This window comes from Mytilus californianus, unplaced genomic scaffold (genome assembly GCF_021869535.1).
Source record: "Mytilus californianus isolate M0D057914Y unplaced genomic scaffold, xbMytCali1.0.p SCAF_11, whole genome shotgun sequence".
NCBI classification, from domain to species: Eukaryota; Metazoa; Mollusca; class Bivalvia; order Mytilida; family Mytilidae; genus Mytilus; species Mytilus californianus.
The window spans coordinates 17,426,823-17,445,733 of NW_026262593.1; the positions used below are offsets into that span (position 1 = coordinate 17,426,823).

At 33.3% G+C, this 18,911-nt stretch overlaps 1 protein-coding gene across 1 annotated transcript; it reads left to right on the top strand.

Annotated features, from left to right (window-relative positions):
• Positions 1–6,652: 6,652 nt before the first annotated feature.
• On the top strand, positions 6,653–12,624 carry LOC127719685 (3 beta-hydroxysteroid dehydrogenase/Delta 5-->4-isomerase type 1-like). The gene is made up of 5 exons (XM_052225924.1): positions 6,653–6,677; positions 8,264–8,409; positions 9,052–9,216; positions 9,788–10,000; positions 11,955–12,624. The coding sequence occupies exons 2-5, from the start codon at positions 8,274–8,276 to the stop codon at positions 12,509–12,511; spliced, it is 1,071 nt and encodes a 356-aa protein (XP_052081884.1). The 5' UTR covers positions 6,653–6,677; positions 8,264–8,273; the 3' UTR covers positions 12,512–12,624.
• Positions 12,625–18,911: the final 6,287 nt, after the last annotated feature.

Genomic DNA, 18,911 nt, shown 5'->3' on the forward strand with positions numbered 1-18,911 from the left:
CAACGAGGACAGGATAATAGTATCAAATATTTTAAAACGCAGACTTCATTATTCTTCAATCAATCTTAAGGTGGTTTATTAATAGCAGTGCATCTTTTACGCATTTTCTGACGACAAGTTATACTTCTTAATCTTAGAAACGATCGCTATGAGGGGTCTTCTCATAAATAATTAGTACACATAAGAACACGGACGTGTCAGAAAGCATCCATTTCCAATTTCAGCAAAGAGATTTGAAACGTATACTTTCCATAACAAAGGGATTCGGATGGGAGTGTAGTTATAACTTGACATGCAGCGTGGTTTGTTAATTTTCCTGGTAAAATGTGAAAAGGAAAAAATGTATGAGCCCTATACAGTGTAAATGAAATATACAATATATGTATGTAGGAATCAATAACGGCCCATTTTTGGAATATTGCATACAATCCATACAATTACATTATTTTCACATACATGTAAATAAGATATATTTACGATTGGGGACAAAATGTTCTTGAAACCCAACTGTTTTACGATGAAAAGAAGGATTAAAAAAAACAATTAGACTTAATTTTGGAATTGTTTTATTTAATTTCCTGGCAAACAACACAAGACATAATTAATGCCTGGCCTGTTTATCTTCGGTGTAAAAGGAGGGGGTGGGGGTAATACAGACAGCAGTTGCACAACGTTACAAAAACAAAAGAGATAGAGGTCAACATCCGCGTCTTCGACAAAAGACAAGTATATTTGCAATTCATCAAACTCTAAATCGCAAGTTTAAAAAATATGTTTATAGATATAACGGAGAGACTCAAAGATCGCAAAAAAAAAAAAAAAATACAAACTATAAAAGACCAGATGGTTTTTGACATTTTTTAACATTATGCATGCCTATTGATTCTTAGCAATAAACAACAGTTACATCATACCTCGAAAAGAGAAAAGGAAGAGTCGTCCAAAACACAAGAGAACTAGTTCTATCAATGAGTATCACTGCTTTCATATGAACTTCAATTAACCAAAAAGACTTGCAAGAAAATGTACTTTTGTACTTTTGTAAAAAAAGGTAGGTTCCCGGTGAGCGACATTCAACCTTTAGTACATGGAAACTAAAACACAGATGTATCAAAAGGTGAATAAATCAATTATGAACAAATATACATGGATGGAGATTTGTCTCATTGGCACTCATACCACATCTTCTTATATCTATGTCATCATTTTGAAGGAACTTCCTGTTATTCTTTGTGCGTGTTTTTAGCCAGTAGTTGCCGTAATATGAGCCTCCTCATGGGGTTTTTGATTATGTGATTACTTGGCCGTTTTTGTAGTGATTATTTGATTACCAGACCAAATATTTCATGATTATTTGATTATTTGATAATCTATTGATTATTTGATTATCTTGTATAAAAAATAATTAATGATTATGTGATTATATGGGCAAAGAAGTTGTGATTAAGTGATTACTTAGACACCCCAAAGAAGGGCCTCTAATATGTAATATCTGATTTTCTCTAGTTATTATTCATGTTATCACAGTTGGGTGTTAATAGCAAATGTGTTATTGCTTCCTGTTAAAAATTTTCAACTTTATTAGACGTAAAACGGTTTGGAGCTTGGCATATTTTAAAAAAGACATCATTCTATTATTGAGATGTATTTTTTACCATTTTAAGTCCTTTTTGTTATTTTTGTCTTAAGTTGGGTTACTATCTAGATGATTCAAAACAATGCATTAAACTGACCAGTTTTGTGTCACCTTTTATTCAACTGAAAAATAATAAAGTCTTAATAGGAGATAACGCATGGTGATGCATGCACAACCATTCTTACACTTTAAGATATACCATTGTCATATTCGTTATTAAATTGTATCCGTTTACACATAATTTTTATGTCAATTGACTCGGAAACAATAGTTCTTATTATTTTGAATCCTTTTTTACTAAAATAATGTATTGATTTATTTTTTGATAAAAGAATGATCAAGCGCAAAAAGGTTAAAATTTGTAAATTCGGATTATTTTTTTTTGGTTCTATATTTGCACTGACAAAACATTTTAAAGAAACCAACGATTTTTTACATATGAGTAACAGTTAATTAAAATAAATAACACGAACGGTTTACATCTGTTAATTTGGTGAATTTTATATCTATTATTTATAGTAATACAATTAAACTATCAGTTTGGACATCATGACTAAAGTTTAGCTGAATGCGGCTTAAAACTAGCAGTAAGTAACTGCGAAAACTCTTAATTTGTAATTTTTACTTTAATTTTGTAAGTTGTTTTTGTACTTCGTGCCAGTTTGATTAGAAAAATCCTTTCCAACTGATTCATATTTTTTTGGTCTTATGTTGGGCTGTTTAACAACTTTCTTGGTAAGGGGATGGTTGGGCACTCTTAAATCTGTTAAAAACCACGTCACATTCTGTATGTGCCTATCACCAGTCATGAGCCTGTCATTCATGGGTTGTCGTTGGTTGATTTCGGCCATATTTGTTTTTCTTTTTTTGATTTTAGCACTAATCAGGCCGTTGGTTTTCCGTTTTAAATTGTTGTCAAACTTCGAGTTGGCGATCCGTAAGGACTCGTAAGAAAAATCTGTGTATGTGAAGAGGGCATTAACATTGTTATAACACAGATTTTTATTATGAGTCCTTACGGATCGCCAACTCGTAGTCAATCGCAAGCATCCGTAAATAACTCGCTGGTATCCGTGTATAACCCGTCGCAACTATCAACAACTCTCAGACAATTTTAAGGATTTATGAAAGGAGATGCAACATTTTAACATATAAAAAATCTTCTTACGATTGTCTACACACTGGTTTTTCCATAATAACTTGTAATAATCCGTAATAAACCATAAATAGCTCGTAATTACTCGTAACAACTCTTAAATTCGTTGTAAAAGTGGCCAACTCGTACGGATTTTGTGCGATCCGTAAGGACTCGTAAATTAAATCCGTGTATGTGAAGGAGGCATTATTGAGCCGAGAGCAATTTGTAAACGCAATTTATCCCCTCTCGTTAATTTATGTTAAATGATGATCAAACTAATATGTCTAATTATGGGCTACGGTTTATCCAAATTAATGAAAATGTAGACATAATAATAGCAAAATGATAATCCTTTTAAAAACGCATCCCTAATTTAAAACTTTAAGTCTATAATTTGGTGATAACTTATCTACGATCTAGTATCTTTATTTTGTTGGATAATTCACTGACTGAAATAATGACTGGAGTAACAGTAATTTTGTGGTGGTTTTCATTTAAATATAAATATAAGTAGGGTATAAGGTATACGAGAGAACAACCCAACAATACGAATATATTACAAAGACCCATAGGTCAATTAAATCTACCCGTAAGTTTAAAAACTAACAGCTCGTAGATGAAAGTCACTATGAAAAGATCCCCATGAGGAACCGGAAAGTAATGCATTTGTCTGCGATATATCAAGGGCTACAAAACCAACAATTCTTAAAAGTGCAATACCACGAAGATATTCTTATAGACAGCCATTGATGAGGTTACTGACATGGAAGATGCATATCGACACGTGGCGGATGTAAGAACGTTTTATAAGGAGTGCTTTACAACCCCCTTTTCTCTTGATCAGGTACATAGAAGACCGTACAGTAAAAGGCATTCATAGTAATCTATTTGTGTAATATTTTAAGGTCTAATAGAGGTTCTTATTTCTTATTTCTATTTTGACGTTTTGCTTTTTTATAACTGTTCGACGTGCTCTAGGCTTTCAATTTATCTAAATAAATTTGAATATTAAAGTATTATTATACCCGTTATTTATTCTGATGCTACATTATAAAAAGTCAAATCCACACGTGAAACAAAATGTGGATCTACATGCGAGTCCTAAATCTAAAGCATTCTGGGTAATATTTTAAAACCGTACACCAAAACATTGTGACTGTCTAACCTAAATGATAAAAGTCGACCAAAGATGTGACGCCTTTTTTTCCTTTTTGGGTAGTAAAAATTTGAAATACACATAGTTTTTGAGACACTAAAATGGCGAATTATGTACGAGTGTTTTGCTGAACTGACGTCTCAAATTCTTCAAACTTGTGAAAGCAACCAAAGGTTATATAATAGTACGAAGTACAGACACGATAAAATTTCTTCCAGCTACAGACAAACAACGCTTTACCAATGTGTTGCGTTTAGGTCATGCTCCCTTTTTATATTTTACAAATAACAAGGATTACTTTAGGGCAAATAGGTGGTCATGTTAAAGTTTGTACAACATTATTCCTGGTTAGTTATGTAAAACATAACTTCTCTGCTCAAGGTTTCGTTTCCTAAACCCGCATTCTTACATTCAACAAAATATTCAAAATCGATTGATTGATTGATTGATTGATTTGTAGATTGATTGATTAATTGATTGGCTGATTGATTGATTGATTGATTGATTGATTGAGTGTGTTCGCTTAACATCCAGTGGAAAATTTATGTATCAATATAATTAAGTAACATTATGATTAACACAAACATTTTGAACCTAATGGAAATGCGACATAGGTTCGTTTTTACCTTAGTAATTTATTTCTATATTAGTTTACAACAAATTCAGCCTTAACAGACTGTGAAACAGAGTGAAATATAAAAGCCAGGTTACCAAAACGGACAGACATCATAAACCCAAGATCAAACAAACAGTGAAATATGATACCATAAAACCCAGTTCACCAAAACGGAGTGAGATATAGAACCATAAAACCCAGTTCAACCAAACGGAGAGAAATAGGGAACCATAAAACTCAGTTCAACCAAACGGAGTGAGATATAAAACCCCAAAACCCATTTTAACCAAAACGGTGTGAGATATGGAACCATAAAACCCAGTTCAACCAAACGGCGTGAGATATAGAACCATAAAATTCAGTTCAACCAAACGGACTGAGATATGGAATCATCAAACCCAGTTCAACCAAACGGAGAGAGATATGGAACCATAAAATTCAGTTCAACCAAACGGACTGAGATATGAAATCATAAAACCCAGTATAACTAAACGGAGCGAGATATGGAACCATACAACCCAGTTTAAACAAATTGAGTACGATATAGAACAATAAAAACCCAGTTCAACCAAACGGATTGAGAAATGGTACCATAATAGCTAGTTCAACCAAACGGACAGCCATATTGAACCAACAAACCCAGTTCAACCAAAATGCAGTGAGATTCTGAACCATAAAACACAGTTCAACCAAACGGACTGACAGATTGAACCATAAAACCGAGTTCAACCAATCGAACTGAGATATTGAACCATAAAAACCCAGTTCAACCAAACAGTGTAAGATCGGGTTACATAAACAACGGTACCGTTCACCAAACCATCTCGCACTTAGGTGACAGTTTCATGAAATGTTCTTTCAATTTATTCCACTAGTAATTATGTTATATATTTTCTCGGTTGTCAATTGGCCTAATGGCCGAAGCGTACTCCTTAAAGATTTGAGACAAAGGGGTCTGGTGTGCCCTAGCGGGATAATATCCCCCGTTATTTAGAACTTTAAACTTCCGTATTACTGACAGGACATAATGGAATGGTTTGTGTATAATTCATTAACAATGAGCAAAAATTAAACAACTGTTACAGAAATTATGTGTTTATTACTAACTTTTAGTTACAACAAAAAAGACGCTAATTTCTATTCATCCATCATCTTCCGATTCTAAGGTGAACAGAACTTTCGAATTTCATATTAACAACGTGATCGCTATGTCGCCCGACCTTCGTTGTCCTTAATACACGCAGAACAAATCTTGTTTTCATACATTTTGTAAGCGCAAACTAGAACAACTTAGTAACAATTTAAAAGCACTTGAAACTTAATGTTCAGATCGGCCACGGTATTCCTCATACAGGCGATCTCCTAAAAAACATTTTTTTCTCTTGAATTTTTCAGTTACTGAACGTGTTTAATGTCTGTCTGTCTGGCAATCGTGTAACAATTTCCCCTACCTTATCTTTTAGATAATTTTCAAATAGTACTAGATCATGAAGATAAGATATCAAGGCGAATTTATTCGAGCAAACATGTTGGTTTTAAAAAAAATGGAGATTTCAAACTGGTTCTATAGATTAAAAAGCTAGGTTGAAATTGCTTGTCTAATAAATAGTTGAATAGATTCTATTCCATATCAAAACAAATGCTAGGGGAAAATAGGGTAGGGAGAAAATGACAGTTTTTTTTAAAAACAATTTCTTTGTTAATACTACAAACCACTCATCACCCAAACTTTTAGTTAGAATTTCAAAAACCTATACCAGTAGTTCTGTATTGGTATACTTTTTCGATCTCTCATTATTGTATCGAAAGCAATAGAAAGTTATGACTTCAAAAGTCAACAAAATTATTGACTTTGTACAGAAACTGTGCCTTCTTAAAACGTTTATTTACACACGGATACATAGCAAAATCAGTTCTCAAATTACTGCAATTAAATCATTATGATTATTTCATTGTATTGCCATAAAAAATGTTAACGTGAGCTATGATATAGCAAATATCCAATTCCGTCAAGGAGCTTAAAAAAATCTCACCACACACTATAAATAAATTAACCAACCTGTAAACAAAAATAGGTCAATTTATTTTTAGATTTAGTGTATTTATTCTATATCGGATACAATTCTGGTTTGTAAGTAAACTGATATTAATCATATTTTTTAATTTACTTTTTAGTAATTAAGTCATGTAAGATGTGTAAATCTGCTATCGGTTGACATCGGTACTGCAGATGCAATATGTAGCATATATTTGCAACATCCATTGTTTTTAATGGTTATCGGAACAACAGACAAAGATATGTTGTACACGTTAGCAAAAAAACTATTGTTTTAAAGGCAACCGGGAACACAGATACTGTTTTATCTGCAGTATAATGAAAGCCGGTAATAGGGTGTGTTAAATTAACTGTACGAGTTACAGTACAAATTACACTCATGGTCATTGGTGGTCATCTATCAGGAATACAAAACATCAATAACAAGGAGATGTGTTTAAAGCTGCAAATTGAATAAAATCTAAATTCACTTAAATATGCATCTATAACTCTCTTCCTTCATTGAAGACAGGCACTCACACCATTCATTGAAGACAAGCACCCACACCATTCATTAAAGACAAGCACCTACACCATTCATTGAAGATCAGCATACACACCATTCATTGAAGACAAGCACTCACACCATTCATTGAGGACAAGCACCCACACCATTCTTTGGTGACAAGCACCCACACCATTCATTGAAGACAAGCACCTATACCATTCATTGAAGACAAGCACCCACACCATTCATTGAAGACAAGTACCCACACCATTCATTGAAGACAAGCACCCACACCATTCATTGAAGACAAGCACCCACACCATTCATTGAAGACAAGCACTCACACCATTCGTTGAAGACAAGCACCCACACCATTCTTTGATGACAAGCACCCACACCATTCATTGAAGACAGGCACCCACATCGATCATTGAAGACAAGCACCCACACCATTCATTGAAGACAAACACCCACACCATTCATTGAAGACAAGCACCCACACCATTCATTGAAGACAATCACCCACATCATTCATTGAAGACAAGCACCCACACCATTCTTTGATGACAAGCACCCACACCTGATGATATTGCATATTACATTTCTGTTTACAGTTATAACAAAGATTAAAATGTTCCGAATTTCATAGATGGTGAAATTATACGTATATTCCCGTTTTCAATTTTTATATTAAAGTGATAAATTTAAAAAAATCATAAAGAGTCCGTGTGACTTTGTGCACACGTATTAATTTTTATCATATTTAAATCAAAGCATCAGTTAGGAAGAAATTTAATTGAAAGTACAAAATGATAATTAAATCAAAGGTTTGTTCAGTTACAAAACATATTTAAAACCACCGAACATTCAAAACTAAATAAAGTTAAATGAACATAAATAAGAAAAAAAATTAACATGTTTCAAGCCAAATACGACCTTGTTGCGTTTGAGTCATTTAGAGGGATGGACAAATTAATTTAACAAGAAATAAAAGAACCTTCGTAAGCTGAGAAAATAATTCAATGAATGAGTCATAAAAAATCAAGTTTATTTTTATTTACAGTAAGTAAAGGTGCGTTATGTTTATTGTTCTTCATTTTGTGATTTTAGTCTCAATCCATGATGTTACTCTCCATATAGACGTGACTCTCAATATTCATGTTTGCCATTTCAGACATCCGGGCATGACTTCACACATTGTGCTGGTGACCGGTGGTAGTGGATTCCTTGGTCAGCATGTAGTCAAACATTTAGATATGTATTGTGATGATATTACGGAAATACGAGTCCTAGACATCAGACCGTATGAAAAGAATTTGGGTAACAAAGTTTCTCATTTTGTTAAAAAAAAATGCTTCAATCATTGTAAAAAAAGTAACAATTACTTTTTTATGAAAAAGTGACGAAACAAAAATGATGCCAAAAAATGTTAAAAGCAATAATTAATAATATAATTAAAGTTATTAATTAACAAATGTCGCGTGAACTTAAGTCGTGATGGTACATTTACATTGCTGTTAAGCTAATTATGGTGGTATTTCTTAGATAATTCCTGTTAAGTTGGTATACAGCTTGTCTATAGAGACACTGGAGAACTTGACATGTATATATAACTTTGTATAGCAGTGCTCTAAATTCTGTTAATGATGGCCATATTTAATTTCTCGATTTTATCTTTATTGTATTTAGCAGTCTCATTAACACACACACACATACACATCTACTTCGAATTAGGATTGCTTGCTCACTTTTGACAGATCCACGAAAATATGACAAGCTTTCCCATTTGCGATTAATCAGTCTTCTTAACTTCTATTACAGAGCAGAAAAATATGTACAGTAAAATTATCACATCCTCCTTTCAATATTATGGAAAGAATATCCTTTTTGAAGGCAGGTAGATTGACTCCGATAACATCTTTTACTATGTTTTGATTAAATTGTTGGACGACTTTGTTGTAGATTTTGAAGACAGAAAGCCAGTGACATCTATTACAGGAAGTCTTACTGACCCAGATGTCGTGAGGAAAGCTTGTAAAAATGTCAAATGTGTCTTCCATATTGCTGCGTTGGTTGAATATAAATTGTTTCCAGATATCACAGCATTAAACGAGATAAATATTCAGGGTATCTATAAGTAATTATATTTATGATCAATAAAATATAAACAATCTTTTCCCAGTCTGTTTTATCAGCTACGTGTGGACACATGTTTTTAGGTCCCAATAATTGAATTTGAATCTGAGCCTTGAAGAACGTGGAATATGAAAGGAAAGTATGAGAAATTTTGGGGGTCCGGTGCGTTTTTTTTTGTTTTTTTGTTAACCTACATCATGAACGCTAAAACCTAAACAATTGAAAGCCAGGAATGTATAAATACGTTAAAACGTTATGAGCTATACATGTACGAAAAAAAACACCTTTAGATGAAAAACATAAAACTGATTCCCAAAATTAATTTCTTGAAATTCATGAAAATACGCAACCTTGAAGATGACTGGTCGGATCTCCTCGTCAGTATTTTATATATATTTGGCCATGTCCTTGTCAGCTTCCTTTCGACTTGTGAGTTTTGAATGTCTCCTTAGTATCGTCTGCCTCTTTACAGATATATATATATATAACAATAATAACTAAATAAGTATGTATAGTATTTACGTGTTGTTATTCGTTGTAGTTTCACAATACTTTTTTAAAGGTACCCAAAATGTAATAAATGCATGTAAAGAAGAAGGGGTTGAAAACTTGATATACTGCGGAAGTATCTCGTCCTTTTTCGATGGACACGAGGTATTTGAAGGGACAGAAGAAACTGTACCAATAGCGAAAAATCCGCTTGGCGAATACGCTGTATCAAAAAAAGTTGCATTGGAAATGGTTATTAAGGAAAATAGAAGTGTTTTAGAAAATGGTTAGTCATACTTTATTATGTTTTAATACTAGTAACATACATTTATTTTAAAGCCGAATAAAGCATGAAATAAAATGATTAAATTAACAAAAAGTGAAAAACATTTACCGACTGGAACATAAATATTTTCAATATGAAACAATTCAAAATAAGAGAACTCGTAGTTTCTAAAAAAAAATCAAAGCCAAATAGTGTAATGTTTCATAATACAGCAAATTAAACGATATTTTTAGTAGAAAGTCCAAAAATAAGAATGTGGAAATTTTCATCTAGATCAACATTTTCATAATAATTAGTACATATTAAAAAAAACGATGTGGTATGTTTGCAAATGAGACAACTCTTCACAAGAGACCAAATGACACATAAATTAACAACTATAGGTCACCGTACGGCCTTCAACAATGAGCAAATCCCATACCGCATAGTCAGCTATAAAAGGCTGTATATTTAGAAATTATGTTTGTTTACAAAATTACTGTTATTTTATAAATCTTTTGGCCTCTTGAAAAACGGAAGCATAACAGCACTGTGTGTATATACTATTATCAGGAAGAACAGTGTTTAATTTTTCATGTAAAAGTACCCAAGCAACCTAAATTCGTTCAAAAATGGGTTAACCGTATTTAGGACAAGACCAAAGACCGTTCTGTCATTGGTTTACAAAATACACTAAAAACGTATTCAAGAAAAAAAAAACACCCCTAAGTTTACATAGCTCACAAGATTACAAAAATACAAATATCCACCAGGCGATAATTTGGACGACATTACATGTTTAATCGACGGATAGGATTTCTGTTACTTTAAATACAGATGCATCCGACAACATAGGTAGGAAATGAAGGTAAAAGCCATGGTCAAATGACTAGAAAATCATCAAATAAGTATCAACATGTTTGCCATTTAATATACTTTTTAAAAAGAAAACCCGTTTTACGCTGTTCTTACAAAAAAAAAAAAAACGTTTTACGCTGCTCTTAGTCTTTTAATTAAAACCCGTTTACGCTGCTCTTACAAAGAAAACCCGTTTTACGCAATAACATTTCATAATATTTGAACTACATTTCCATTTCCATTTTCTATTTTCCAATTTCCATTTTACATTTATAAATTCCCTAGTATTAAGTTGAATACTTGAGTTTTGATGTTAAGTAAAACAACTTTAACTGCAAATTTGATCCGCCACATTTAGTATCATTTGGAACAGTTAATGTTATCGTTTACTATTTTTTCGAAGGGGTCTGGTGTTGGTTATTGTTGTGGTCTGTTTTATTTAAGGAATGACTTAATATTTTTTCTGTCTATGAAGAAATAACATCAAAAATGTGGTGCACACTGAATAACCAGCGTATCGGGTTATTTAAAAGTGTGCACCACATGTTTGATGTTATTTCGAATAGACAGAAAAAATATTACAGTCATTCCTTATAATTTAATTCTAAATTCCATTTTAAGCCGGAGTGAATCATGAAAAAACGTTGATGACGTCACGGTCACATGCCAAAATTATGTAACAAAACACTGTTAGCAAATCAGAAGACGCGTTACATCCAAAATTAAATTATTATGGCACCCTCAACGGAGTTGGGGTGACGTATTGTTATTCTACGTTTTTTTTTTTCTTATTTTTTTCTTCCACTTTTTTTGTCCAGCTTATATCTCGGAATTGTATGAACCAAATGTTATGGAACTATACCATAATGTTAACCAGCATGTGCAGATTTGCAATCGGGGTATGGCATTTTCAAGATGGCCACTGTTACCATGGAAACAGAACATATGTGAACAATAATATTTTTGTTTTTGGTGAATAATTTAAGTATGCATGAACTTAAAATCATCAAATTTTCATACATTGTTGGTGTCCACTATATACAGGTTTTGGGTGATTGTACATAATTGTTGGTACTTCCTGATGTCGCTTTTAATTGTTAATTCATTAATATTATAGGCAAAATTTTCCAAACAGCAGCCGTATTACCTACATCAATGTATGGCGAAGAAGACCGGAGGAGATTAGAAATTGCCTCGTTTTATAAAGAAGGAACTGTGTCTAGGATTGTCGGGAAGACAACATCATTGTTGCCTCTTGTTTACGTAGGGAATGTGGCAATGATGTTTGTAAAGGTCTATGAAAGGATGGGGAGAGATAATGGTATTGGCGGCCATTATTTTTTCACTGTTGACGACACTCCCCCTCAATCTGCTTTTGAATGTGGACACATGTACATACCGAAAGAAAATGTAAAGATAACTTTGTCCTGGTGGTATATACCAATGTTTGTAACCATAGCAATGGTTACACTGTTCTACTACCTTCTCTTACCAATACGACCATTTTACAAAGTTAATTTGCCAATATCAAACTGGGTTATTTTAAGTATGAATAAAACTTGCATTTACAAGAATGATAAAGCTAAGAAAATGCTCGGATATAAACCGTTATACGACTATGAAACAGCACTGAAGAAGACGAAGGCGTTTTTTGGCAGTGTAGGACAAACATGAATAATTATATTTTTTTATTTAACATAACTATACATATATATCATCTTTCATTCATATACTCAATCAAAATAGGTTTGTATTTGATATTTAATAAATAAAATAATTTAGAAATAGTTTGTGTTTAAGAGAGAGGCGAAAGATACCAAAGGGACATTTAAACTCATAAGTCTGAAATAAACTGACAATGCCATTGCTAAAAACAAAAAGACAAACAGACAAACAACAGTACACAAAACACAACATAGAAAACTAAAGACTGAGCAATACGAACCCCACCAAAAACTAAAAGACTGAGCAACACGAACCCCACCAAAAACTAAAGACTGAGCAACATGAACCCCACCTAAAACTAAAGACTGATAAACACGAACCCCACCAAAAACTAAGCAGCACGAACCCCACCACAAATGTCAACAATACAATTGTTTTGCTTTTATGTCATTACGTCAATCAGCTAAGAAATGTACTGGTACAGTAACGACAATTCAGCTGATAACTGTACTGGTATTCCAACAATAAGCCTATGATTATGACTTGCTGCACCACAGTAGACGCGAAGCAGAGATCAAGTCAGTATCCAGGCTATCTTAGTACGCTACTCTACCGTGGCTACATTAACTCGAGATCCATTACGGAGAGGACTTGGATTATTTCTGTAAACAATCAAATAATAAAAGAGGGACGAAAGATACCAGAGGGACAGTCAAACTCATAGATCGAAAACAAACTGACAACGCCATGGCCAAAAATAAAGACAAACAGACAAATAATAGTACAGATGACACAACATAGAAAACTAAAGACTAAGCAACACGAACCCCACCAAAAACTTGGGGTGATCTCAGGTGCTCCGGAAGGATAAGCATATCCTGCTCCACATGTGGCACCCGTAAATGTACTGTTATTACAACAATATTACAAGACTTAGAGTATTACTTTTATTTTTTGTTACGAAAATCTGCTGATATTATACTGGTATTCCGACAATCAGTTAATAAATGTGTCGGTTTTGCGATATCCAACATAACAAATGTACCAAAGATGATATTATACTGGTATTCCGACAGTCAGTTGATAAATGTGCCGGTCTTTCGATATCTAACATGACAAATGTACCAAAGATGATATTATACTGTTATTCCGACAATTAGTTGATAAATGTGTCGGTCTTGCAATATTCAACATAACAAATGTACCAAAGATGATATTATACTGGTATTCCGACAATCAGTTGATAAATGTGTCGGTCTTGCAATATTCAACATAACAAATGTACCAAAGATGATATTATACTGGTATTCCGACAATCAGTTGATAAATGTGTCGGTCTTGCAATATTCAACATAACAAATGTACCAAAGATGATATTATACTGGTATTCCGACAATCAGTTGATAAATCTGTCGGTCTTGCAATATTCAACATAACAAATGTACCAAAGATGATATTATACTGGTATTCCGATAATCAGTTGATAAATGTGTCGGTCTTGCAATATTCAACCAGAGACATATATACACATATATATGTGTATATATGTCTCTGATTCAACATAACAAATGTACCAAAGATGATATTATACTGGTATTCCGACAATCAGTTGATAAATGTGTCGGTCTTGCAATATTCAACATAACAAATGTACCAAAGATGTTATTATAGCCTGATGGGACTAGATGTGTAATGTCACCATGCGTAGTCTCGCAGTGTCACAACGATACATTAGGATATCAACTCTTATATGGAAGAGGGAGAAGACGAGTATTCCGAAGATCAATGATAATTATAATTATTATATGACTATAAATTTTCTGTTTTCTCATTGGCTAAAAACATAGGAAATCCTCCTTGATAAAACATTATATTCATCGCGACAAAAATCACGAGAGATTAATATAAGATTTGGAACAGCGTCCGTGTACCTGTTATAGATATTCCAAGGCAACGTCAATAACGTAGGTTTATGACGTCATGAAAATTCCCGTTTTTTCTCTTTTTTCTGCTTGTTTACCCTGTATTTTTTCTCTTCTTTTTTTCGGTGTATTTTTAGTAAACTTCATTGAATATTTCAACTTATGAAAATTAGCAACTGCAAAAGCAGAACCGATGATATATTTAGCATAAAAACAGGGAGCACTTTTAAAAGTATCCTGAGCAAATACTAGAAAATTAGAGAAGGATAAAAAGTCATATAATAAAACAATTGTTGACTTTTGATTTCAGTTGATACAATGATTTATCAATCCCAGAGATATGACATTCACCCTCGGCCGTTGGCCTCGGGGGTTGATAAATCATTGTATCAACCTCATCAATAGTCAATAATTGTATAATATACTGGTATTACGACAATAGGTTGATGGCCTTAGTCCACAATTTTTTTGGTAATGCTTTCTTTGTAAAAAGTCAAATTGAATTTTAAAAAAAAATGCACCGCCTCAAGCCATAAGAAATATTGAAACTGGAGATTTTTATATGTTTTTTAAGAAACATTTGATCTTGTTTTCATTTTGTAGGTGAAAGTCAAATTTTAACAATAATTTGAAATATTATTTTTATATATTTTCAAACAAGGGACCCCATTGGAAATAAGCTATACTATGTAAGCTTTTATGGGATATCCCAGGCTTTTTTCTAAGCACTGTTTTTAGAATATATTATGATACTATTCTAAAAGTATATATCAATTCCATCTTCATGCCTAATATATCATGTACTGAGTGTGTTACAACTCTAGATTCTACTGACGAGGAAAGGTAAAACTAGGCCACCGAAAGCTGAATTATTTAGTTCAGTGTAGGTGGCCGAGTGGTCTAGAGTGCTGGACACAGTGCAGGCGGTGTTGTCTCGATATCCCAATAGCATGAGTTCGAATCCCGGCGAGGGAAGATCAAAAATTTGCTACCGCAAATTTGCACAGATTTAACATTTACAGTAATTATATATTTATATATATATATAGAAGTTTATAAAAAGGACCAACCAGCAAATTTAATATGTACCGGATCGTCTAGAATAAACGATACTGCGCAGATAAGGAAAACATTATATAAGTCTAAAGATTTGCACAACGGTACTAAATTATAAGATGGTAATATACGAAGATGATGTTATAAAATCGTGTTGACAAATATTTCGGCTTAACAAATAGCCTTCGTCAGTGTCAATAGTTTTTACAATACTAATTGTATGTGTAAAAATAGCTCAGTTATACAGGTAAGTTTTAGTCTTTTGATTTAATCCCAAATCTTGAACATCATAATTTACAACAAAACTCGATACTCAAATATACGTGACTGTCTATATGTATACCCCAAAATGAGTGTAAAATAAAACTGTTAGTATTAAATTTTCTTATTGATGCCGTTTGGATGATGTACATTTAGTTCCGTTATCTAAAAGCTCTCCCGAACCTGTCGCTGGGCATCAGTCCAGTGAATGTTCTGTTCAATCACTAGGATTTTCATGCGGTTAAAGTCATCAAGTTTATGACCCGACTGTCTGGAATGCTGAGAAACTGGGAGACGTGGCTTCTTAGAGATATCACTCCTATGGCCATTGAGGCGTTTCTGGAAAGGCTGCTTTGAATCACCAACATATTGGAGGCCACAAACCGAACATTCTAGAATGTAGATAACATTCATACTTTTGCAGGTAACATTGCAAAATATCTTAGTTACTTTCGGTTGCCTTACTGTGAAAAGTTGATGAGTGATGCATCTGTGGGCAGCATTTGCAGCGTTTTTCATCACACGAACGACATTCTCCAGAAGTACTTCTATGATCAGACACCTCAGCCCGCACCAAAAGGTTCCGCAGACTATTGGGTTGCCTAAAAGCTATCATGGGAGGTTCGGGAAAAATCTTAGATAGTTTGGAATTCTTTTCAACTGTTTTCCAATGCTCAGGAATGACACCGAAGCTGTTTTAGAGAGATGGGTGGTAGGTAAGAACATATGGAGTCCTTTTATTTTTTACTCCAACTTTATGTAGTTTAAGCTACAAACATATAATTTGTTTTATAGAACATTAATAAACATGTTAAACTTTACTCAAATTTTGTGTAGTTTAAGCTACACAAGTATTTTTTTTGTCATGCATCCGATTTCACCTTGAGAGATGCACACGCCTGATGAAGCTAGTTTGTCTAGCGAAATATTGCGTATTTCTATTTAAAATCTCATAGAACATTTTAATGTATCAATTAGCGTGTTTAAGTTATATTCTTAGACATTTATATATATATATATATATTCAAGAGTCAATCCCAAATTGAGGTAAATTATATGGCCTTCCAAATACCGTTTCGATTCCTAACATCACTGAAGAGACATTAATTGTCGAAATCCGGATATGGTGTACAAATTTTTGCACCTCATGTTTGCGGTATACCATCTTTTGCGCAAGTTTATTGTTTTTGTTTTGTATTTAATTTATAAATTAAGATCCATTTTTACATCTGGTGATCCGTTTATTTGGCAATCGCCATGGCAGTCAGCAGGGTTTAAGAACATCCGTTGTTCGACCTGCTAGTCAAATGCGTTTTGTTAAAATATACTTTTTCACTTTTTGGTCTTTTGGAAAATGTTGTTTGTGCTGTATTTAGACCACTCTACCAAGAAATTTGTTTTGCATGCACACGTATAAAAATTGCGGTTTTTATCCAACGCAATCATAGGTTTGAACGTTGTTTTCAATTTAGACTTATTTATATTTTTTTCGTTTGGGCTTGTATTATATTTGCCTTCGGGCTTATATGATCCGTTCATCCTATCTTGATTCTTCAAAATTCAAGAGTCAATCCAAAATTGAGGTAAATTATATGGCCTTCCAAATACCGTTTCGATTCCTAACATCACTGAAGAGACATTAATTGTCGAAATCCGGATATGGTGTACAAATTTTTGCACCTCATGTTTGCGATATACCATCTTTTGCGCAAGTTTATTGTTTTCTGTTTTGTATTTAATTTATAAATTAAGATCCATTTTTACATCTGGTGATCCGTTTATTTGGCAATCGCCATGGCAGTCAGCAGGGTTTAAGAACATCCGTTGTTCGACCTGCTAGTTAAATGCGTTTTGTTAAAATATACTTTTTCACTTTTTGGTCTTTTGGAAAATGTTGTTTGTGCTGTATTTAGACCACTCTACCAAGAAATTTGTTTTGCATGCACACGTATAAAAATTGCGGTTTTTATCCAACGCAATCATAGGTTTGAACGTTGTTTTCAATTTAGACTTGTTTATATTTTTTCGTTTGGGCTTGTATTATATTTGCCTTCGGGCTTATATGATCCGTTCATCCTATTTTGACTCTTCAAAATTCAAGAGTCAATCCAAAATTGAGGTAAATTATATGGCCTTCCAAATACCGTTTCGATTCCTAACATCACTGAAGAGACATTAATTGTCGAAATCCGGATATGGTGTACAAATTTTTGCACCTCATGTTTGCGGTATACCATCTTATGCGCAAGTTTATTGTGTTCTGTTTTGTATTTAATTTATAAATTAAGATCCATTTTTACATCTGGTGATCCGTTTATTTGGCAATCGCCATGGCAGTCAGCAGGGTTTAAGAACATCCGTTGTTCGACCTGCTAGTCAAATGCGTTTTGTTAAAATATACTTTTTCACTTTTTGGTCTTTTGGAAAATGTTGTTTGTGCTGTATTTAGACCACTCTACCAAGAAATTTGTTTTGCATGCACACGTATAAAAATTGTGGTTTTTATCCAACGCAATCATAGGTTTGAACGTTGTTTTCAATTTAGACTTGTTTATATTTTTTCGTTTGGGCTTGTATTATATTTGCCTTCGGGCTTATATGATCCGTTCATCCTATTTTGACTCTTCAAAATACAAGAGTCAATCCCAAATTGAGGTAAATTATATGGCCTTCCAAATACCGTTTCGATTCCTAACATCACTGAAGAGACATTAATTGTGGAAATCCGGATATGGTGTACAAATTTTTGCACCTCATGTTTGCGGTATACCATCTTTTGCGCAAGTTTATTGTTTTCTGTTTTGTATTTAATTTATAAATTAAGATCCATTTTTACATCTGGTGATCCGTTTATTTGGCAATCGCCATGGCAGTCAGCAGGGTTTAAGAACATACGTTGTTCGACCTGCTAGTCAAATGCGTTTTGTTAAAATATACTTTTTCACTTTTTGGTCTTTTGGAAAATGTTGTTTGTGCTGTATTTAGACCACTCTACCAAGAAATTTGTTTTCCATGCACACGTATAAAAATTGCGGTTTTTATCCAACGCAATCACAGGTTTGGACGTTGTTTTTAATTTAGACTTGTTTATATATTTTCGTTTGGGCTTGTATTATATTTGCCTTCGGGCTTATATGATCCGTTCATCCTATTTTGACTCTTCAAAATTC

Excerpts from the sequence above, each read along its gene's own strand:
- LOC127719685 (XM_052225924.1), top strand. The coding sequence starts at position 8,274 with ATGACTTCACACATTGTGCTGGTGACCGGTGGTAGTGGATTCCTTGGT. Across the intron at positions 8,410-9,051 it reads ACCGTATGAAAAGAATTTGG|ATTTTGAAGACAGAAAGCCA; the intron begins GTAACAAAGTTT and ends ACTTTGTTGTAG. Across the intron at positions 10,001-11,954 it reads TAGAAGTGTTTTAGAAAATG|GCAAAATTTTCCAAACAGCA; the intron begins GTTAGTCATACT and ends TTAATATTATAG.